The sequence below is a fragment of the Uranotaenia lowii genome, chromosome 3 (assembly GCF_029784155.1).
Source record: "Uranotaenia lowii strain MFRU-FL chromosome 3, ASM2978415v1, whole genome shotgun sequence".
In the NCBI taxonomy this organism is placed as follows: domain Eukaryota; kingdom Metazoa; phylum Arthropoda; class Insecta; order Diptera; family Culicidae; genus Uranotaenia; species Uranotaenia lowii.
Window position 1 is genome coordinate 313,206,468 of NC_073693.1, and position 23,812 is coordinate 313,230,279.

The 23,812-nt window shown below is 36.0% G+C and overlaps 1 protein-coding gene across 2 annotated transcripts; it reads left to right on the top strand.

Annotated features, from left to right (window-relative positions):
• Positions 1-1,296: 1,296 nt before the first annotated feature.
• LOC129757517 (tubulin polyglutamylase TTLL13-like) lies at positions 1,297-22,564 on the top strand. 2 transcript variants are annotated; one of them, XM_055754784.1, is made up of 6 exons: positions 1,297-2,071; positions 19,676-19,741; positions 20,170-20,463; positions 20,541-20,697; positions 20,759-21,901; positions 21,964-22,564. In XM_055754784.1, exons 1-6 carry the CDS (start codon positions 1,686-1,688, stop codon positions 22,429-22,431), a joined length of 2,514 nt encoding a protein of 837 aa, XP_055610759.1. In that variant the 5' UTR covers positions 1,297-1,685; the 3' UTR covers positions 22,432-22,564. The 2 variants fall into 2 exon arrangements, with proteins under 2 accessions (XP_055610759.1, XP_055610760.1); XM_055754785.1 differs by lacking the exon at positions 19,676-19,741.
• The last annotated feature ends 1,248 nt before the right edge of the window (positions 22,565-23,812 follow it).

Sequence of the window (23,812 nt, forward strand, 5' to 3'; positions counted from 1 at the left end):
TCGGCTCAACTATACGGTGAGCCGAATATTCGGCCTAACGGTTTTTGGGCGGTATTCGGCGCAGAATATTCGGTACATCTCTACTCAAAATCTTACTCGAAATCAGCATTTTTGTACTGTTTCTCAGAGAACCGTCATCCCGACAACAACAATTCTATTCTTCACATGTATGCAGCTTGAAAAGCTTAAATGACTTGAATTGATATTGTTGCTGTTGAAAAATTGATAGTTGATAGACTATTAGATACACTGGGCAACGAGAAATTTTTCTGTGGATCTGATTTCTACGTATCTTTATAGACTTTGACCTAAAAAATTCAATAGTGTCAACAGTTTTTGTCACCCACGTCAAATTAAAAATATAACGTATTTAAAATAAATATGTAACTAAACAAAAAGATGTTTAAAAAAAGGAAAGTGGTACAAACTTAGGCGCACTCTTTCGTTAAAATTAACGAGATCGATCGGCAAAAACCGTTTACACCAATGGTGGGCAAGTTTTTCACCAAAATTGCCTAATTTTGAAGCTAGCGGACAGCAGAATTTGAATTACTTTTTAAAAATTTTACATCATCGATCCGCCTGTGGGCTCTTTATGTACATCGCGAGAAAAAACGTTTGCATAATTCGGTCATCTTCAAAATTCAAAGTCCATTTGGCCCGCGGACCATAAAATTTCGGAACCCTTAAGGCCCCTGAAAAAATGTAAACATTTTTTAACTTCAATGTGCATAAAGAGCCCGCAGGCGAATTTAGATCTTGAGCTTCAAAACTAGGCCATTTCGCAAAAAATCTTGGCCAACCCATGCATGGTTTACACCCTCGATTTCATAAAATAAAAATTTGAGAATGTTGGTTGGGTCTGTTGATTTTTTTTTGAAAATTTGTAGGCCAGCGTTATTCACTTTTTTCATGTGGATAAACGCTACCATCTGGCAGAGTAGCAATTGATCTGACCCTATCATATGGTAACCCTGATTGAGAACCTCTGTCCTGCTATCACATGCATTTTAGATCCGATGTCGACTGTTGCATGACTTCCTCGGAAAAAACAACCAAGAATACTCGTTCAATCATGTCTTCGTCCTTACTAAATTTAACCTATGAACACGTCAAGCTCAATACTTACCCACCCACGATACCCGTTGTAGATTTCTACGGAGCCATAAATTCGACGAATTCTATTATAAACAATCGACGGTATCCATATGGACCAAACCTCGATGTGGCCGGGGGCTCGTTTGGTATTTTCAGCTGAAACCCCCGAGCAAGTTCAGTCACTCCCAGACGGCGGTACGCATCGGTTCACTAGTTCACCTTCTTCTCTCCACGAATCAAAACGAATCCTTTTCCAGGAGGTTTCCACTGCTCTAGAACTGCATACCTAGAATAAATAAATAAATAAATATAAAGCCATTTGGCTGGTGACTGTATGTTCAAACAGCCTACTTCCTGTTAGGCTTCCATGATACAATCAATCACGGGCTGTTGTGTTCGTTGTTGTGTTCAAATTATGCCAATGTCACGGTTTTGATAAAATTTCGCAACGAACTGTTTCGTGAACGAAAAAGTGGGGACCCGTTTAGTGATTTAAGTGATCTTCGCCCATTGTTGTTACGATAAGGAATTTGAAGTGCTACCGAAATTCACCTTTTTAGAAGACCAAAAATCGACTCTACGGGATTATGCTACCTCGCAGAAACAAACCTACCAAATTGCCTCCAAAGTCATCCAAAGCGAAGCGGAAATCCTCAGACGAAGATGAATCGACCGAGGAAACTCCTTCAGCATCTACTGCATCCTCGTCAGCCTCTGAGTCCGGATCAACCGATGGATCGGATTGCAGTTCCGGTTCGGACTCCGAGATGGACACCACGGAGACCTCGTTCTCGTCCAAAAGTGCCGTCGAATGTGTTGGGAGCAGCAAGCAGCAAGGATTACTCAAAGTTAACCATCGATCTTACGCGGTGTTCTGTGATTCAAACAAAAACTGCAAGGGATTCTGCAAAGGATTATGCAGCAGCCACTCACCGGGGGCTGATCCGAGTGAAGAAGTGAGAAAGGAGCCCAAGTGAGTCGTTTTGAAAGAAATTTTGTACAGATGTCCATGTCTGCTTCACGTGTCTGTCCACAGTTGAAATACTTCCAATTCTATATGTACCTACCTGTAAATCACCAGTTATCTTTTTGATGTAGTGTGCAAATTATCACGTACTTTTAATATGATAATGATGAGTAAAAAATTTACAAAGAAAATTATCGTACGCCGAAATTTAAAATCATGGAATTAACAAATTTGAACACTGAAATGGAATTCTTTATTTAAGCTCTGTATTCTGTTTGTATCAGAATACCGAATCTGAATTTTGTATGTGCATTTTAAGTCTGAATTCTTTATCTGAATTTTAAACGTGGACCTCGAATCTAAATTTGAATTCCAAATCTAAATTATGGATTCTGGATCTGAATTTCAAAACTTAAATTTGAATTTTAGTTCTTGATTTGGATTTTGAAGTGAATCCCAAGTTCTGGATCGAAATTTTAAATCTGACTTCTGTATTTTGAATGCTTAGTCAAATTCTGGGTCTGAATTCTGGGTCTGAATTCTGGACCCAAATTCTGAATCTAATTCCATCATGTTTATAAGAAATCTGAACCCGGAATCCCGAGCAATTGAAATTTCTCACACTATTTGCAAAATTAAACGAAAATTTCAATTGAGTCTTTAGAATCATGTATCTTGCGTCCAGACCATTTTTTTATACAAATTTTATCAAAATAAACATAAACCATTTTTGGAAGCTTTAAATATCATTCTGAATCAACTGATGTATTTCGATAAAATAAAAACAGTTTTCCGCGTGATTTTCTACATGATTTTAATGAAATAATTCCGAAATTAGCCTGCGTATTGGCCGGATTTTTGGGGAAATTTTGAAACAATATGCCTTGATTTCGCAAGGTTTTAAGACAAAAATTGCCTGGATTTGCCCAGAACGGATACTTGCGGAAAAATATTTGAAAATTATCCAGTTTATTGTTCTTGATTTTCAGTTTGGATCATCATTGGTATAGAATCCTGCCTAGAATCTTGATGTTGCGCTTCAATCTAAATTATAATGAATTTTCTATATTCGATACTAATTATTTCGGAATATGAAATGAAAATATTAGATATTCAAACCATTTTTAAGGTTTGGATCTGAAATTTTTATTCTAAATTTATATGCAGAGTTGAAACATAAGAAAGTGTCATGAGTCCATAATAAGATTTCTGATACAAATTTCGCTTTTTGATTTAAAATTCATAGGATTTCATTTCTATAATTTAAATTCAGGTTTTGAATTAGGGTTCAAAATACAGACTTCAGACTTGGAACTAAAATCCAAGGTTTCTAGCTAGAAGATTTAGCTAAAATTTAAGTTTTCTAATCAATATTAATTTTAATAACCAATGTTAGTATTGCATTAAGAATTCAAATTGAAGAAGATCGCAGTTTCATTACTTTGATTCTTGATCCAAAATGATCAAAAAAATTAAAAAATTTAAATTAAATCAATGTCAGTTTAGAAACACAGACCTGGTGAAAACCACAAATAAAAAATAAATCTGAATTCTTTTCAAAGGATTTGTTTTTTTGAAAAATTTAGACTTTAATTTTGAAAACTAATTTTGAAATCTCAGGATTAAAATTATAAAATATAAAATAATAAATGATTATTTTTGAGCTTGTTTTTCATCCTCAGGTAAAAATTCAGCTAGATTTTTTTTAAGTTCTGACTAAAATTTTAAATTTTAATCGAATTATCAAGAAGAAAATAAACGTTATTTGAACCGTACACCTAATTTTTTACTTTTATTTCTGAATACTTGACATATTTTTACCCTTGTTTAAAATGATTATGCTTGTGGTTCAAAAGAATTAGCTTGCTTATGTAGTGAGTAAAAAACTTTTTTTTATCTAAATGGAGCGTCCAGACTCCTTTTTTCTTTGTTTCGATTAAATATAGCCGTTTCTACATCATTGTACCACTCGCGACTTTTATCAAAGATGCAGTTGGCGCACCAGTCATTGAAAAACTTATCTGAAATAACTATATTCGATTATTTACTCTTGGGCTCGAGAAAACATCAGCTCAGGACGCAACAGATTTATCAACTGAATTATATCAAAAGTCCCCATAGTATTTTAAGCTTCATGAAAAAACAAAATTGCCAACTGCTAAGTCTCATTTTCAAAATAAAGAATTTTTAATGCAAAATAACTTTAACATGAACAATTTGTATTTCGTAAATATACATTTTTCACATGTGTGCATTGTTCAAGCAAAAATGTTATAAGAAAAATTGTAATCAAGAAATTTCTCAAAAATGAAAGCTCTGATTTCAGCTGCAAAATGCAAAATTTAATTCTCATTCTTTTAATACCCTTATCACCAACTAAATTTTTTAATTTAGAAAAATGACCGAGTAGATATTTTAAATGATTTTCATTTCATCATTGATAGTCTGGTTTGTGCATCATCGAGAAATATTTAGATGAAGATTTGAAACATATACCACAAAATCAAGAAAAATAAAACAAAATAATTAAATTCAAATTACATAGAGAAACTCTATCTCTATTAGAGATACAGATATAAGAGTTCAAGAATTCTAAACTTGAAATCAGATTATTTTCAGAACCATAATTCAGTGTCTCAAATCTAAATCAAGTTTCGAGATATAAAATTTGAATGAAATTGAATAAAAAAAGAAATTCAAGTTACAATCAGAATCAAAGCAAGAATTGCACCAAATATGAATTTCAATTTCAATATCTTTGAAACACAAAAAAAAACCTTTTCAAGATATTTTTATGAATATTATTCTAATCAGATAACAAAATTTGTTATCAAACTGTTATTCTAAATGTGTCAAAAGTTTCATTCGATGTCCCCAAAGCCAAAGGGGTATAGGTGCAAAAATGATCACTTGAAAAAAAAATCAGAATAGAGATTGAATGTTTAAAACACAGAATCAGTTATCATTGAAAATAGTCAGATAGGGAATCCAAATGAGTATAGCACCAGCAATAAAGATCCTGAGTTATCAAAATTATAAAAACCATAAAACTGAACTTAAGTAATTGAAGAAACAACACAAGACTTGAAAATCTCAATGAATTGAATCTGGAAAAAGATAAGATTAAAACATAGAAATATCTAGCCACTCAACTATGAGATCTTTTTCATAATAATTTGATAATAATTATTTAGAAAATGATATACTGAATTCAGAATATTTACTTCAGTAGATGATAAAATTTTTGTAAAATCAGTTGCAAATGTTTCAATATGAATTTCAAGTCTAAGACAGAAATTAGGATGAAAATTGAATAAAGAAACGCTGTATTGTCGATTGATCCAATTTAAGCATTTACAGCTGTTTTTAAAGATTTTATTTTCAAAAATAGGCAGGGAAAGGGTTTTGGCAGGGAAAGGTATTTATAAACCAACTGAAATATCAATAATCATGATTGAAAAGTGAAAATTTATAATAATAGCCGGTCTTAACCCGGAAACTGCCCGGGTAATATTCTGAAATGTTTATCCTTAAGCTGCTATTTTAGTGCAGTAACCATTACTTGAAAAGTTAACGTAATAATAAACATTATTATTGTGCGAGATGTAATGAAAATGTGGCGATGTTCTTCTTTATTTTATCTGTTCTGTACAGAATGACAAAATATGAGGTGTTCGCCTCATATTCTTCTTGATTTTTGTCGATTTTTTTTTCGAATTCTGTTTACCTTATTTTTGTCCAGATTTTGGGTTGAAAATTTTGAAATTCAATACCGAGATTTTGACATTCTCAGCCTGCAGAATGCCTTTCACTACTTACTCTAGGGGGCCCCCGTAATTTATGCAAGGGAAAAACTATTTAAGATATTATTTCAAGGGGCCCCTTTAGTTGTTATATTTCAAGTTTGCATTCCGATTTTCTAGTTTTGATTTCTTTTCATAGATTTGTATAAATTGAAGAAGTATGATTGAGGTAATGTTAAAAAAAAATTCTCCTCGGGGAGCTCCCCTGAGCCGGGGTGCACGGGGCAATTTCCCCATCCCCCGCCCCCCCTTAATCCGGCCTTGTATTTCAGTTTCAGAAATACAACGCTTAAAAAAAAATAAATTGTACATTTTAATAAATTTTAATAGATACAGTACCGTTCATTATTGAATACAAATTGGAAGCACGCGCTCTGTCATTTTGACTTTGAACTTCTATTTTTTTTTCTCTGATAGTCTTTTTTGATCAAATTTTCAGCGTAAGATAGATCAACTAGGGGAAGGGTTTCCTAAATGGATCTATCGGGCTAAATGACCCTGCGACCGTTTGGCGAAAAGGATGACAAAACAACATATCTAATCAATGCATTTTGGGGGTAGAAGGCTTTGAACATAAGGCAAGAAAGAATTTTATGAATAAATCAACTCAAAAAATTTAAAAACATCATAGAACTTTGATACCTTCTGATGTAATATTTCGACTTTTAAAAATTATACGTAAAGAAGCTCAAATCAAAAAGTTGGGTGGTTTTTTTCTTATTCAAATGAACCTTAGAAGTAAAACAAATTTAAGGTTTTATGATGGTTTCCTAATGATTGGAAAGTGGAATAAGAGTGTGTTTTTGTATACTCCCATCATGTTTGTAAAATGCCGCTATCCTAATATAACAGGTTGAATAGAATAAATATATGATTTTAATCATTAAAACTTCGAATTTAAGCTCTAATTAACACCTTTAGAGAGAATTGAAGATCTCAAAACAGAACCCTAACTTTTGTTTTATTCTATAGAATGATAAAAGAAATAGATTTTTTTTAAACTTCAGCTTTGTCGTATGAAAGTTATCCGTTTCTAGCATTTCCAATGAAATTATACGGAAAAATTGCCAAAAAACAGAAATTTTGCCTATAACATAAATAGGCGCATTTAGCCCGCACGGTTTGAGGTTCGGCAATTTTGACAACAGTTATAATAAAATCGATTTCTCAAAAACCGAATGAGATTTCAACATAAAAATTACTCCAATGTGCAGAACACAGATGTCTGCTCATGTGTATATAGTTTTTGTACACATATGCGATGAAATATTTAAATAAATCAGTATTCTGCTTAATAGGCGCATATTGCCCGCTTCTCCCCTATCCCTCTTTTATATCATAAAATTTGAGCTTTTTAAAGATTGTGTGGCTAGAGATAGAGTAATTCTACAAAAATCGAACTTTTTGGACTTTTATCATTCAAACTGAACTGGTCTCGTCAACTATGAACTATACATTTTGGGGACGTGATAAAATGTAGACCTTAAGTCGTTGGTGGTTGGTACAGAACTCTTTATTATTCGTTTACTTAAATCTATCGCGCGGTGACAGACTGAACATGATCCGTCGCGTCAGCATATGCAGTTCATTGCCCATGGGTCGATGTAGGATGTTTATCAAGAATGCTTAGCTCGCATAAACATTCACATCGTACCGTGTGGCAATTCTTGCAACAATGTTGCGACATGCGATGGCAAGTCCGGCATCCACCACACGCCCTGTTTATTTGTTTATAAAAATTGTGTCTCCTAAGCCATAATTTTTATAACCTCTAACATTAGATTTTTGTTTTCTTTCTCTTAAACAATTTAACATTAATAGAAATGCTGTGTAATAATAATATATCTTAGATTGTGTTATCGACGTATTTATGTATCCTATAGTATTCCATGATTTAAAATAGACGTTTTTCATTTATGTTTATTTTATATACTTTATGTAGTAGTATCGGTAGTTGTATGTATGTATATGTAATATTCAAATAATTCTCTCTTTAAAATAAACTATCGTAGCAATTTACTCTAATGGAATAGTTTCATTCTATCCACCACACGCTCTGGTTTTATTTTCTAAATATCTTTATCCTAGATTTATGAACTATTTCTTCCTTATTTTTAATTATTATTTTCAAATTTGAATCTAAATCTTCAACTACTTGGTATGGTCCTACATATATATTTTCCATCTTGGACCCAGTTTCATTTTTTAATAACACTAAGTCTCCTTTGTTAAAATTCATTTGTTTCGCCAAGTTGTTGAATTTTTCAACTCGTTTTATTTTCTCTTGTATTATTTTGTCCCTGATTGCTTGTTGCGAAGATTTCAATTTAATTTTTAAAATTTTTGAATAATCCTCAATGTCATATATTGGGTCAACTGTCTCGGCGTCAGATAGGTTTGATGGCAAATTACAGATTTTACCGAAAACTAGCTCAAATGGTGTTTTGCTTGTCGTTGTGTGGACTGTAGTATTGAACGCGAACTGGTAGTATTTTAACCAACTGTCCCAATACAAGGGTGATTTCTCACTATGTATACGTAAGAAATTTCCCAAGTTTTTATGAGAATTTTCTAGTCTACCGATTGTTTCGTGGTGATATGCTGTTGAATTCAGTTTTTCTATTTCGAGTAATTTGCATATATCCGAAAATAGATTCGACATGAATTCTTTGCCTCTATCTGTTACGATTCTTTTTGGAATCCCATAGTTTAAAACAATGGTTTCTACAAAAGCTTTCGCTACCGTTTCTGTCTCTTTGTTCTTAATGAGTGTTGCCGTAATAAACTTTGTCAGGTCGCATTGCGTTGTTAATATATATCGGTTACCTTCTGCACTAGGCAGTAAAGGACCAACTAGATCTAAGTAAATTATTTCAAACGCAGTTTTAGCTGTTGTTGTGATTATCATTGGTGTTTTTGGTTTATTCATGATTCTGTTTTTCTGGCATAACTGGCACGAATCAATGAAATATTTGATATCTTTTTTCATATTCTTCCAATAGAATCTTTGCTGGATAGTGTGCAGAGTTCTATTGATGCCTGCATGGCCTGCCGTTGGTAGTACATGATAGTCGTTCATTATTATCTTTTTCTGTATGTCTTCCTTTATCACTTTTATGTGTTCCCCTATAATAACACTAGTTTACAAAATTAAAAAAAAATCGTGAACTTGATTAACTGACCAACATTTTTAATGTAAAATCGGGCGCTGAATCCGAAAATGAAATTCAAAAAATTCTCAGTAGAACCGTTTTTGAGTTATGCTCCAAATATGAAATTCCGGAAAAATTAAAAAAGTTCGTGTACTTAGATTAATATATCTCGGACGGCATAACAGTAATTTGAAATCCCTCTTTTGCATGTTGAAGGTGAATAAATTTTCTATCGATCATCTGAACACAGTTTTTGCGTTTGACCAACAGTATTGTTGATATTAGTGACTTTATGAGAAAAAAATTTATAAAAAACTCATATTTTTAGAGAGAATTTTATTTCAACGAAAGTTTTAGACTCCATGGTAGCATTTAAAAAATCTGATTTTCTTTTGCGCTTAAATGTCAATTTAAAACAAAGATTTCAAGTGGTTGTTTATCAAAATCGGTTGAAATTTGAAGAAGTTATGGCTACTTTACCATAATAGTATTTTTTGTAGTTTTTCATAATTTAACGAACCGCAGTACACTTATCATAGTATAGGAAGAATGAAACATGATAAATCTCACTCGCTCCATGTCAAAATTATTTATTAGTTTACCAGAAGGTCACATGCCAAGTTTCAGGAAGATCTGACCATAAAGAGAGGTTGCTTGAGTCTCAAACGTGAATACAATTTTGAGGTATTTTGCCCAGAAGGAACGAAAAATACTGGTTTTTCATCAATAACTTCTTTCATCACTAGCTGATAGTTTATTATGGTTGGTTTTCTTAGAGTCTAAGTTGAGACAAATATTTCACCCGAAGACTGTAACTCGATTGGATTTGAAACAGAAAAGTTATTGCAGTTCAAAGGCCGCAAATTTTGTCCAACACGCAATGAGTACTTTTTACGCATTGCGTTTTATACGAGAATTTTCGACCAAAATACAATCTTTGAACCTTTTTTGTTTCAAATCCAATCGAGTTACAGTCTTCGGGTGAAATATTTGTCTCAACTTAGGCTTTAAGAAAATCAACCATAAAAAACAATCAGCTAGTGATGAAAGAAGTTATTGATGAAACACCAGTATTTTTCGTTCCTTCCGGGCAAAATACCTCAAACTTTTATTCACGTTTGAGACTCAAGCAACCCCTCCTTATGATCAGATCTTCCTGAAACTTGGCATGTGACCTTCTGGTAAGCTAATAAATAATTTTTGACTTGGAGCGAGTGAGATTTATCATGTTTCATTCTTCCTATACTATGATAAGTGTACTGCAGTTCGTTAAATTATGAAAAAACTACAAAAAATACTATTATGGTAAAGTAGCCATAACTTCTTCAAATCTCAACCGATTTTGATAAACAACCACTTAAAATCTTTGTTTTAAATTGACATTTAAGCGCAAAAGAAAACTCAGATTTTTTAAATGCTACCATCGAGTCTAAAACTTTCGTTAAAATAAAATATTCTCCTAAAAAAATGCGTTTTTTATAAATTTTTTTTCTCATAAAGTCACTAATATCAACAATACTGTTGGTCAAACGCAAAAACTGTGTTGAGATGATCGATAGAAAATTTATTCACCTTTAATATGCAAAAGAGGATTTCAAATTACTGTTATGCCGTCCGAGATATATTAATCTAAGTACAAGAACTTTTTTAATTTTTCCGAAATTTCATATTTGGAGCATAACTCAAAACGGTTCTACTGAGATTTTTTTGAATTTCATTTTCGGATTCAGCGGCCCGATTTCACATTAGAAATGACCTTCAGTTTACTGAGTTCAAAAATGCTGTAAACTAGTGTAATTATATCTGGTATATCCTTTATTTTTATTTCATGGATATTTTCCATTAGATGTTGAGCGCTCTTTTTTCTTTTTAATAGTATGCATACGTTCTTCATTCTTAAATTTTTATATAATTCGCTACCTTTTTCATTACTCCCCGTAGGTGAGTTAATGATTGAGTTGGCGGTATTCTTCATTTTTAAATTTTGTATATAATCCACTACCTTTTTCATTACTCCCCGTAGGTGAGTTAATGTTTGAGTTTGTGGTATTCTTATTTTTTGTGGGGTTATTTCAATCTCTTTTATATTTGGACATACTTCCATTTCCATATATTCCACATTCGACTCTTGAGGCTGATCAGTTCCTTCCGTGTCAGTGGTTTCTTTGATTTGTTTTGATTTTTGACCGTGTTATCATAGTCATTGTTGTTTCTGTCATAGTTTTTAGATCGGAAATCGAAATGCGTGATAACGCGTCCGCTATCACATTATTCCTTCCGGGAATATAGTTAATTTGAAAATCGTACTCCTCAAGTGCCAACCGAAATTTGGTTAGTCTACTTGAAGGATCCGTTAAAGAAAACAGGTAAACTAACGGCCTGTGATCAGTATGAACAATAAACTTTCTTCCGTAAAGGTACGGTCGGAAATGTCTGATTGCCCACACCAAAGCCAACAGTTCCTTCTCTATAGTTGGATATCTAGTCTCAGCCTGGTTTAAGGATTTACTAGCATATGCAACCGATCTGCCATTTCCATTGGAAAGAACTGCACCAATTGCATACCCAGATGCATCCGTATGTAACGTAAAGGTATTATTTTTACCAAAATCAGGAAAATCAAGTACAGGTGGATTTATAAATTTTTCTCTTAAAGTATTGAAGGCTTCATTGCATTCAATGCTCCAATTGAATTGTGTATTCTTTCTTGTTAGGAGATTTAGAGGTGCGCATATTGCTGCAAAATTTTTAACATGTTTGCGATAATAATTTGCAAACGCTACGAAACGCTTCACCTCGTCCGCATTTTTCGGAATGGGCCATTTTTTCACTGCTTCTATTTTAGCAGGATCAGGCTTTATTCCTTCAGCGGATATAAAGTGTCCTAAGTAGAGTAACTCTGTTTTAAAGAAATTACATTTCTTAGGATTCAATTTTAGATTGACTTTTCGAAGTTTTTCAAAAACTGCAATGAGGTTCCTATTGTGTTCCTCAATTGACTTACCAAAGACAATAATGTCATCTAAATAGACAAGACATTTTGTCATATCCAACCCTGACATCGCTATCGTCATAAGACGGGAAAATGATGAGGGGCTTATTTTGAGACCCATCGGCAGTCTCGTCATTTGATACTGTCCGGATGGTGTCGAAAAAGCTGTCACTGGTCTATCTTCTGGACGTAGGGTGCATTGATAATATCCTTGTGACAAGTCTAAATGCGAAAAATAACGAGCACCTGAAAGTGTATCTATAATGTCTTCAATATTAGGCAAAGGGAATTTATCATCCTCAATTACCGTATTTAGCTTCCTGTAATCTATAACAAGTCTCCACTTTTTCTTGTCATTTGCAGATTTTTTGGGCACTAGCAATATTGGACTATTCCATGCGGAAGAGGCCTTTTTAATAATTTGGTTCTTTATCATCTTTTGAATTTGCTCTTCTACTTCCGACTTTTGCATTTGCGGCAATTTATAAGGTTTACTATAAATTGGCTGGGCTTCTTTATTTATTTTAATCACTGGACTGTAGATATCTGTTACAGTCAGATTATCGTTTTCAAGACAAAATATATCAGCATATTTTGTGCAAATTTGTTCCATATGTTGTTTCTCTGTTTTTGGCAAAAGACTCAAATCCAATTCTTTGAAAAGCTGTTGCATTCTGTCTGACTTATCATTTTTATAATCCATCGCCAGTATCAAATACTCGCTGGCTGGCTTGATTGTTGGTTTTAGATTTGAAATTCGAACTGGTTTGTTTTTAACATTGATCATTCGTATGGGTATTTTCCCGTTCGAAGGGTGTACAATAGCATTTGCAACAAATACTTGTGGTTGTATTTCCTCATTCAATACAACACATGTTTCAAAAAAATTAGTTTCGACATATCTAACAATTTCCGTTCTAGCCGGTATTGTAAAATACTCGTGATTTGGATTTTTGAATTCCATCTTCATTCTTGCGAAATCAATGTTTGCTCCGAATTCCTTAAGGAAATTTGTACCAATTAATCCTGACACTTGGGATGGTAGTTTTTCCATAATATGAAATTTTATTGGATATTCGCTCGAACTGTAACCCAAAAATGTATCAATAAATCCTAACGTACTGGTTACTCCGTTAACACCACTAACTTCTAGTGTTAAGGAATCATCTATAAAAATTTCTTCAGGGATACACGTTTTGTCTAAAAGACAACAAGATGCTCCAGTGTCCACTATCAGTTCCACTTCTTTGTTAAATAGTAGGAATCTAGCTCTGAGAGCCTTTTTTGCATTAAAATCAGCGAAAAAGATCTATCAGATTAGCTTCCTCTCTCTGTTGGTTATCATTTTGTTGTTGTTGTTGTTGTTGTTGTTGAGGCTGTCTTTGAGGACATTCTTCGGCAACGTTTGCAGTGTGTGAACCTCCACGTCCACGACCACGACCGTTACCTCTGGAGCTTCCGTAATAGTTATTTCGATTGTTGTTAAAATTGGAGTAGTTACCGTTGTTAAAATTTGAGTAATTGCCTCTTCCTCGGTAACCCCCGTTTCCTCTGGAGAAACCGCGACCTCTAGGGTTTCCCCGGCCTCTCCAGTAATTTCCGTAATTGCTGAAATTTCCTTTATGGTGTCTGCTTCCAGCAGTGCACCATAGGGCCATCATGTTCTCAATACTTACATCCGCGTTCGGAGCACTTTGGCATTCCAAAGCATCGGATATGGCTTTGTTTAGTGAGGAAGGGTTTCTCGCTTTCAAGAAAAATTTTGTCGAGGGATCTTTCAGCCCTTCGACAAAGGCCTGGACCGCTACGGGTTCTACTATATTTAATGCCGCTGCCTCATTTGGGAATGTTCCCATTGAGACGTGAGCGGCGGCTAGTTTAGCGGATAGTTATTCTAATTCTGATCCATAGTCAGAAATAGTCTTGGATTGTTGTCTCTTAGACAACATTTCTTTTTCCACCGCCCTCGGTGTTACTTTGATCGAGAATTTGGCTTTTAGTGCATCGAATGCCTCCTTGACGGATTGTGCATTGTCGATTGCACCATGGGCTGCGCCCACTAACCTTGTTTTCAAAAATTTGATTATGGCTGTTGGTGGAACATCCGTGGAGTATTCCACCAAGAGCTCTACTGTCTCTATGAACAGAGACAGTTTCGATGGTTCTCCATCGTATTTATCAATTAGCTTCATAGCTAACGATAAATCGAGGATGGCTACCATTTTTTTTCAGTTATCTCATCGTCTGATAGAAAATCAGTCGACTCGTCTTCCAATTCCGAGTCTATCTCTTCTTCTTCCTCTTCTATTCCTTCTTTATCATCTACTTCTTGTTCCTCTTCTTCTACTTCTTCTGCTTCTTCTAATTTAGAATTTCCGTCTTCTTTTACTTCCTCTATAATAGTGTCATCCAGCGGTTGCGCTTTTAGGATTTTTAGACACTCTGTGGCTATTGATTTTAAATGTTTATAGCGCTCCACATAAGGTGTAGCGTCTTTTCCCGTTTTCGAAATGACCTCTTTCAGTTCTAAAAGTATAAGGTTTATAGCTTTCACTTTTGCTTTTTTTGTTTCTTCTGTGTATGTTGATTTTTTCTTGAGTTGGAGCTGAAGGTTTTTCAAACGATCTCCAGCCTCAAAAAAAATTTTCCATTAATTACTCACTAAACTAATTCACTAAATCCAAATCAATTACTCACGTTTATATTTGAATTACTGCGTCATCATTGGAATGATAGAACCTAAAAATAGTAATCTGCCTAAATATGTGTTTTTTTTTACAATAACTTTAATTATGGATACTTCCCTATAATTGTAGACGCTCGTACTCCGAGAGAACCATTTCCAGTTCCCGGTAGTCCCATAATAGACTTTCGATGTCTCCTCGTGGTTCCCGTATCGCTGCTGATTTTTCGTTACTGCCGCTGCTGCTAGCTTGAATATTTCTTCTGCGCCCAGTTGAGACCAATATTTTGACTCGCGCTCTAGGGCTTCAATGCACTCGTTAATGATTGTTTTTTCAAGGCTTCTGTCACTAGCCATTTTGTGCGATTTTCTTAGCGTCTTTTATCACTTTTGATATAACTGTTCATTTTTGTCCATCACCGTCTTTTCTCCATTCGCTTATCTGTGTAACTTTTTTTTTCTCTACACTTGTGCCACGACACGCCGGGCAACTCGGTCTGCTACTCTTTCTGTGTGTTGGCGTTGAATTTTCGTCACTGCTTTTACGATAATGTACCCTGCCGCCGTGATGGCAAGTGCACATAGCGCGACGGTCTGAATTGTGTGATTCTGACTGTTTCCCACCGCACTACTTGTTGGCGCGACGATCTCGTCCGCCGAGAACCAGCCCATTGCACTGGTAATTAATTACGCTACACTCTCCATACGCGTCAATTATTGATTTAGCATGGCTCGAGATTTAATTTTTCTGCTCCTCGCTTGATTCGGTTTCACTTAGAGTTAGAGCTAATGCAGAGTTTTAACGCGAAACTGTGTTATTCGTGCACTCTGTTCACTGGGTGCCCCTGGGTGCAAAGTTCGGGTTTCTTCTGTTTTCAGTCACCCTGGAAAAATCACACCGATTTATTTTCTTCACTGTTTCTCATCGTGGTCCTTAACTCTGGTTTTCCGAAAATTTTCGTACTACACTAATTCGCATTTCACTCAGGTTAACTTTTACACTGCAGGATCGCCATGAACTGGTCTCGTCAACTATGAACTATACTTTTTGGGGACGTGATAAAATGTAGACCTTAAGTCGTTGGTAGTTGGTACAGAACTCTTTATTATTCGTTTACTTAAATCTATCGCGCGGTGACAGACTGAACATGATCCGTCGCGTCAGCATATGCAGTTCATTGCCCATGGGTCGATGTAGGATGTTTATCAAGAATGCTTAGCTCGCATAAACATTCACATCGTACCGTGTGGCAATTCTTGCAACAATGTTGCGACATGCGATGGCAAGTCCGGCATCCACCACACTGCAATATCTCAGAAACTACGCAATGATTTTTATTGAAATTTTGAAACGGAAAACCGGTTTTGATCATCTTATTATTTCTTATTCCCAAATTCTGCAAGTTAATTGCATCAAAGAAACTAAGAAACTAATAAAGTGTCTAAAAAAAAGTGATATTTGTGAACAAAATACTAGATTTTCAATCTTAAAATTGCTTCGAGTTCCTCCGAGTTCCACGCTAGTTTTATATGGTAACTAGCTGATCCCATACGAACTCCGTTTCGCTTTCAACTTGGAATATGTCATGAACAGTTTATATGAAAGTCAATTGCCAAGCATTTTTCCAGATTAATTGTTAAGTAACAATTGCAAAAATATTGGACTATCACTTCGTCTGTCGTCTGCTACTAAATAAGAAATCAGGAATCAAAAACCATGTGTATAAATTTCGACTAAATCATTGCATAACAACGCAATTATTGCCAAAAAGCCCTTTCGGGGGCTCTTATATATACTTTGATATCTGAAATCGATTGCCCTTCCCTCAAAACTCCCGTGTGCAAATTTTCAAAGCAATCCATTGTATGATAACGTCAATATTGCTAAAAATAGTGAAAAATTAATTTATATGGACGACCCCTTTCGTCGACCCCTGGTAAAATATTTGACATCTTAGATCGATTGTCCGTCCCTGAAAACTACCGTGTGGAAATTTTCATCCCAATCCGATGTATAATAACGTCGATATTGCAAAAATATTGAAAGGTTTATATGGACGACCCCTTTTGCCGGCTCCTTAAACTGAATTGAATACCTGAAATCCATTGCTCATCTCTCAAAACCCTCGTGTACCAATTTTCGTCTGAATCCGATGTATAATAACGACAATATTGCATCAACAGTGAATAGTTAACATGGACGACCCCTGTTTTTAATTTGGATCAGTGAAATCAATTGTTTTCCCCTAATAACTCCAATGTGCAAATTTTCATCCCAATCCGATGTATATAAACGACAATATCACTAAGATACTGAAAATTTAATATGGACGACCCCTTTTGCCCGCCCCTTACACTAAATTGGATACCTCAAATCGATTGCACGTCACTCAAAACTATCGTGTGCCAATTTTCATCTGAATACGATGTATAATAACGTCAATATCGCAAAAACAGCGAACAGTTAATATGGACGACCCCTTTGGCTGTCCCCTTACCCAAAAATTGACACCTGAAATCGATTGCTCGTCTCTCAACACACTCATGTGCAAATTTTCAACACAATCCGACGAAAAGTAACGTCAATATCGTGAAAACAATATTTGTCTTGTATGGACGACCCCCTTCAGAAGGGGTCATCCAAAAATCTGAAAACATTTTTCATCCTTCCCGGTCCTAATGAGTATCCATGCCGAATTTCAGCTCTCTAGCTCTTAAGACGGCTGAGTCTATAGAGGACAAACAAACAAACAAACAAACATACAGAAATTGCTTTTTATATATATATATAGATGATTCCTCTTAACACCGAAAATAAAATCCACATTGGCTGATGGTGCGAAAATTTGCGCATTTCGATAAACTTTTCTTTGAAAATCGTTAATATATTATACTAAATGCTTTCTACAGCGCTTCAACAATTTCAAAACACTTCATAATGAACAAAACAATTGCAGATCTTACCTTTTTACGACTTTGTTTCGAAGACTGAAAATTGTTTTGTCTTACCTACAACGTTTCAGATTAAAAAACTGTTTTTTCAAAGTTTTTTTTTTTAATTTCATTGTAACTCCTTAGAATGAAATTGTAGAACTTTGGCTTGTTCAGCAAAGTTATGTATTTTGTTAAGATAAACAACTTTGTAGAAGAAACCAAAGCTCTAAAATGCTTAATAAAAAAGTTAGCTTTTTTATCTTGCTTTTGGTGGACCCCTCGACTCTATATTTTATTTCAAAGTATGCGCCTAACTATGCAATGTTGTCGAAGACATCAAAAGTCTATCTTTTCATCTCTGGGCGCTTTTAATTTAGTTCCGCTAGATTATTATTTTATTATTAAGTTTTATTAGTGACACTTTACCATCTTCGTGGCATTCGTGTCATTTCCGCTAGATTGATGTTCTGTACCAGTGTGCAATGCTAAAATGCTAACAATATCAACCATTATGCATCCTTAAATTATCGTTTCATATTAAAAGGGGCTTGCTAGAACTCTTATAAGAAAATTTTCAAGAAAAATGAACTTTTTTTCACAAAAACACATTGCGCAGAACAGAAATTATTTCAATATACATATCTCAAATTTGGCAGAAATACTTGAAAATGCCTGAGGAACAACCCATATGAGTCCGGCTTTGATCTGCGAAAAAAGCCGAAAAGTGAACTAGTCTAGTGTGCACTGATAGAACTTTTCAAAAACTTCAGACATGTTAATTTTATATTTCAACAATCACTCTGCAAAATTTCAATAAAAAGCGTTGCTTAGTTTCTGAGATATTGCAGTTTGAATGGAAAAAGTCCAGAAAGTCCAATTTTCGCAGAATTACTGTATTTCTGGCCACACAATTTTTAGAAAGCTCAGATTTTGTGATCTATCTTACGCAGAAAACTTGATCAAAAAATAAAATCAGAGTAAAAAGCTATGGAAGTTCAAAGTCAAAATGACAGAGTGCGAGCTTCCAATTTCTATACAGAGGGTTGCCAGCGGGTTTCTATTTTCAAATTCCCGGTTTCTCCAGGTTTTCCCTTGTGATATTTCATGTTTTTCACGGTTTTAGAATTAACTGTTCAATACCAGTTACAAGATTTATTGACCGAACAAATAGACATTTTAAGATATTTGTAAGTGACAGTGTGTCAAAAATGATTTTTTTTAGTGAATCAATTTTGTAATTCGAAAGTTATTCATAACTGCCAAAACTGCAGTGAGACTTGTTGGATTTCGTACCGATAATTAAGTTTTTGAAATGTTGAAACGTGAAAATTGCCACCTTTGTCTTAGTCTTTGACAAAAACTTTTTCCAACTTCGGCAACTCAAATTTCCGGTTTTTTCCCGGTTCGCTGTCTACCCTGTAATACAATTATAAACGGTACTGTAAGTTTACAACTATTTCTGACATCATTCAAGAAAGTCTTTTATATTGAATCGGACGAAAAGTCCAGACCGCATGGTTCTGGTGAAGCTTTCCTATTACTAAAAGGGTAAATATTTCAAAAATACAGTTCAAAAATAAAAAGTTTTTAAAAGAAGGTGAAAAATACTTTTTGTGGTTTTTAGAGCTTAAGTTTCAATTTTGGTTGTTAACTGTGTTACTATTTTTTATTATTTATCATTAAAGGAATAATCAAACTGTTTCCGAAACCTAGGGAAGAATGACTTATATAGTGAAGGTTTATATAAAAAGTTGAAAAAAAACCTTTAACTACCCCAAGCAATATTTTCGTAAAATAAAAAATAAATATCTGGCAATTGTGTAAATAAACTTTTTGAAATAATATAAATAGTTACTAAAATTACTAAATGTTTTTCACATTTTTCATAGTTCCATATTTAAAATAATAGTTATTTCCTTTTCAGTATCACCTGTCAAACTTCACTTTTTTTGTTACAATTCAACCGTAGTTATTGTAATCATGTTTGCTACACATATAAAACCACACTAAATACACAATTTTATCGAGTTGGTATTTCTTTTACAGTTGTAATAGAAAAACACGCGCCAAAACCGAGAATGGTGTGCGTAGAAGCAAGAAGTCTAGGAGAATGTAAGATATTGTTCTTCGTAATTATTTTTCAAAATTTGCTACCCATATTCCGTCATACATACTAGTGTTCTATCTAAAACAAATATTTCTGATTCTAAATCTATGGTTGATCCATTTTTTTCAGAATAAGACAAATTTAAAGGACATGCGTTTATCGCTGAAAGCGTGGATCGGCCATCATTTTCCTTTTCATTCTCCACCCTTGCTTCGAATTTTAACATCTTCTGTTAGATCTCTGTAATATAAGTTTTTTTTTATAAAAAAAAATATGATCGTTTTTTATTTTGAATGTAATTGAATCTTTAAACTGAGCCTAAAAAATCAATTTGTTAAATAAATAATTTAAAATTGCAGATATCTAGCACGAGATCAAAATATTGATATACAATTTATAATCAGTTTTACGTCTCGTTTCAATCACATTCCAGACCACCAATCAGTATTTGCATTTTAAACTCTCGGTACGATATAATACCTCGGATATGTCGCCGTCTGGGTTACAAGCTGGTGGGAGAGTCGGAGCTATGGAACGTTTGCTGGACGGATTCGCTGGTGGGAGTGGACTTTTGTCGGGACATGCGACGCTTCCAGAAAGTGAACCACTTCCCAGGGATGTTCGAAATCTGCCGCAAAGATCTGTTGGCTAGGAACCTGAACCGGATGTTGAAACTATTCCCGACCGAGTACGCGATCTTCCCGAAGACATGGATTTTCCCGGCCGAGTTTGTTGCTAAGATTACAGGTTGCCTAGAACGGGTAGAGTTGAACTAATGAAGATAACATTTCTGTTCCCTTTTAGCTTGGGAGAAGCGATCGCGTACAGTCGGTTGCACCGCAGCAAAACGTACATCCTTAAACCGGACCAAGGATCGCAGGGCCGAGGAATATTCATCACAAAGAATTTGAAGGACGTGAATCCTAGGGATCGACTGATCTGTCAAGTTTATATTCATAGGGTGAGGGGGTGTTGTTAATTTAACGAAAGATATTGTTGACCTTCTAAAATTTATTTTTCAGCCCCTGCTAATAGACGGATATAAATTCGATTTGAGAGTATACACGCTGGTGACTTCAACGGATCCACTCCGAGTTTTCGTTTACAAGGAGGGGTTTGCCAGATTTGCAACGAACAAGTACCGTGAGCCCTGTATCACGAATACCTCGAATAACTTTATGCACCTTACCAACTACTCGGTGAACAAGTATAGTCGATGTTTCGTCAACGATGAGGAAGTCGGCAGCAAAAGAAAATTCGCCACGTTAAATCGGATTTTAACATCGGAAGGTTACGACATAGCAGAACTATGGAACAACATTGATGATGTGATTGTGAAGACCATTCTTAGTTCCTGGCAGGTTTTGAGGCACACGTATCAGGCGAGCTTCCCAACGCATGATATCATACAGGCGTGTTTCGAAATCTTAGGCTTCGACATCATCATAGACTACAAACTTAAGCCATACATTCTGGAGGTGAATCATTCGCCATCGTTCCACACAGACGAATCGATCGACAAAGAAATCAAAGAAGCATTACTCACCGACACCTTCATTATGCTGAACCTGACTGGAGAGGTAAAGAAGCGTGTTCTCGAAGAGGACAAACAGCGTATTCAAAGTAGACTGCTACAAAGACTGCGTGACTATTCTAAGAGTAAAGAAACGGGCAAAGAAAATAGTAATGAAAGCAAAAATGCAGAGGAAGAGGACGAAACTCCTCCAGAGGATTTCACTGGTCCTTGGGCGGAACAAATCAATTGGGAGGAAACCCACCTTGGCGGATTTCGACGGATACTTCCCGTACCCGGAGATCCGGAGCGATACTCGCATTTATTCTTGGCACAAACACAAGCTTCGGTTTACAGCGAAACGGCTGCCAGTAAGAAGCGGGAGGAATGTGCCAAACAGCAACGGATCGAGCTGGAGGAACGTCACAAACTCAATCAAGCAATGCTACACAAGAATAATAAAGGAAAGAACATGTGTTTTGGTGAAGATTCTTCACCGGGTACAGCCAAACAGAAGAAGAAAAAGATCAAAATCGTCAAGAAAAGGGATCACTACAGTCCAGACTTCATAGTAGACTACGAGGAACGAGAACGGGTAGCGTTGCTGACTCAACGGGATTTTCTCATACGAACATGTGGATTGATTCAAAATGTAAAGAAAATGTTTCAGCAAGAAAGACAATTCTTCTAACCGTGATTCTATTGCTATTCTAGATATACCTGAATTTCAACCGCCACAAGCTGCTAACCATGTCCGATATGCGAAAGTATCAGGACGTCTTTGCTAAACTGGTGGCGGCCGATTCGATGCAAGACTCAAACAATCAGAGCTCCAACCAATCAAGCACTGGTACCAGTCTTCCGGTGCTGTCCAACAACCAACAGCAACACTACGGGAACAACGCAACCTCACTTTCGACGAACTCCGGCAGCACCGGCTCCAACAGTACCAATCAGAAGCTACAAATCAAAAGCTTGGTGGCGATCAACGACGGCAGCTCGTGGATGCAGTGTACCGAAATTTTGCCACCAAGCAGACCTCCACTGCCGTATCTGCTGGCTGCACAGCCGACCAGCTACCGCAGCACTAAGTCTACGATGGCTCGGCAGGTGACCAACGTGGTGAAGCGGCACAACATGGATTCGCGGCAGCTTTACTCGGCCTCCGACAAGGTTATCTAGTATTGAGAGTGGGCGGCACTCTGTCCGCTGCACTCCAGATGATAAGCTGCGTGCGCCGCTGTCCGCGGCGATGAATTGGGAACGTTCCACCTGCTAGCTTGCAGACGATTAGTAGCCAGAAATTTAAAACAAAAATTCCAGAGAAGTTTAATCAATACCATGTTCAAATTAGGTGTAATAAATTTTATCTGTGCTTTTCCTCTGGAGTTGAAAGCATTTTTGAGAAATGAAAGACATAGGAGGTTGATATTCGTCGTTTTAAAGCAATAGAATGAGCAACACATGCATTGCAAGTATCTGGGAGTATTATTCATTAATTTGACAACTTGTTTTTTTGAAGGCCTTTTACTTTTACAAAGTTTAAATGTGCCGAGTGTACTCGTTTACTAGTTTAGTTACCTACCTACTGTTAACTACCTACCTAAGGGTCCGGCGCCGATTGACCGACGCATAGGACTGAGATAAAAGATCTCCACTTCTCCACTGCTGGTGATCCGGAGCCAGCGTCTTCACTTGCTGCCAACCAAGGTTTTCGTCAACTGTGCGGATTTCAGCGGCTAGACTACGCCGCCACGAGCTTCTGGGCCTGCCTCTTCTTTGATGCTCATCTGGATTAAGAGCCTCTCTGCAAGTCTCGTTTCCATCTCTTCGCAGCGTGTGTCTAATCCATCTCCACTTACGCACCCGAATCTCGATTTCTAGCGCCTTTTGATGACACTGGCGATGTAGTTCCACGTTTTGGATCCGCTTGCCAGGTCACCAAGCGCGGATGATATTCCGCAGGCAGCAATCCACAAAAACTTGCAGTTTTCGCTTCCTTCCTGTAAACCCAAATGGGCCTTTCTGATCCGGGTTTCGATGTCTTTCTTGGTACCACCATCAGGCGTATTCTGGCTGCCTCCAGTTTCACTGGAAGCACTCCACTTTCTCAACCTGTTGCCCAACTACCACGAAGTTGGAAGGAATTTCTGTGTTGAGTTCCATCGACTTGGTTTTGCCTATGAGACCTGCTGCCTTGGAGCTTTTGATGAAGAAGTCGAGTTTGCTCAGCATATCCGGTTGTGTTTGGGCCAGATCAGATCAAAGTCGTTCAGTTGCTCCATTGCTGAAGGATTCCACGGCAATCCTCGGTTCGGTAAACAGTCGATCGATCCAATCATCCATTGCGATTAGAAAAAGTAGCGGTTATAAGATACATCCCTGTCTCACTCCAACAGTTCCCGGGATTGAATCAGACAAGACACCGTCGTGCAAGACCTTGCACTGTGCTTCGATGAGATGGACTACTTTCTCTGGGACCCTTGTAATCGTCGCCTTAGAGCCGACCAAATGTTTTCATGGTTAAGGCGGTCGAATGCTTCGACTGCGAAATCAACGAACA

What these genes read in the sequence shown, in the direction of transcription:
- LOC129757517 (XM_055754784.1), top strand. Translation starts at nt 1,686, where the DNA reads ATGCTACCTCGCAGAAACAAACCTACCAAATTGCCTCCAAAGTCATCC. An exon ending in GTCAAGTTTATATTCATAGG is followed by an intron (nt 20,698 to 20,758) that starts GTGAGGGGGTGT and finishes TTTATTTTTCAG; the next exon opens with CCCCTGCTAATAGACGGATA. An exon ending in CATGTGGATTGATTCAAAAT is followed by an intron (nt 21,902 to 21,963) that starts GTAAAGAAAATG and finishes TTGCTATTCTAG; the next exon opens with ATATACCTGAATTTCAACCG.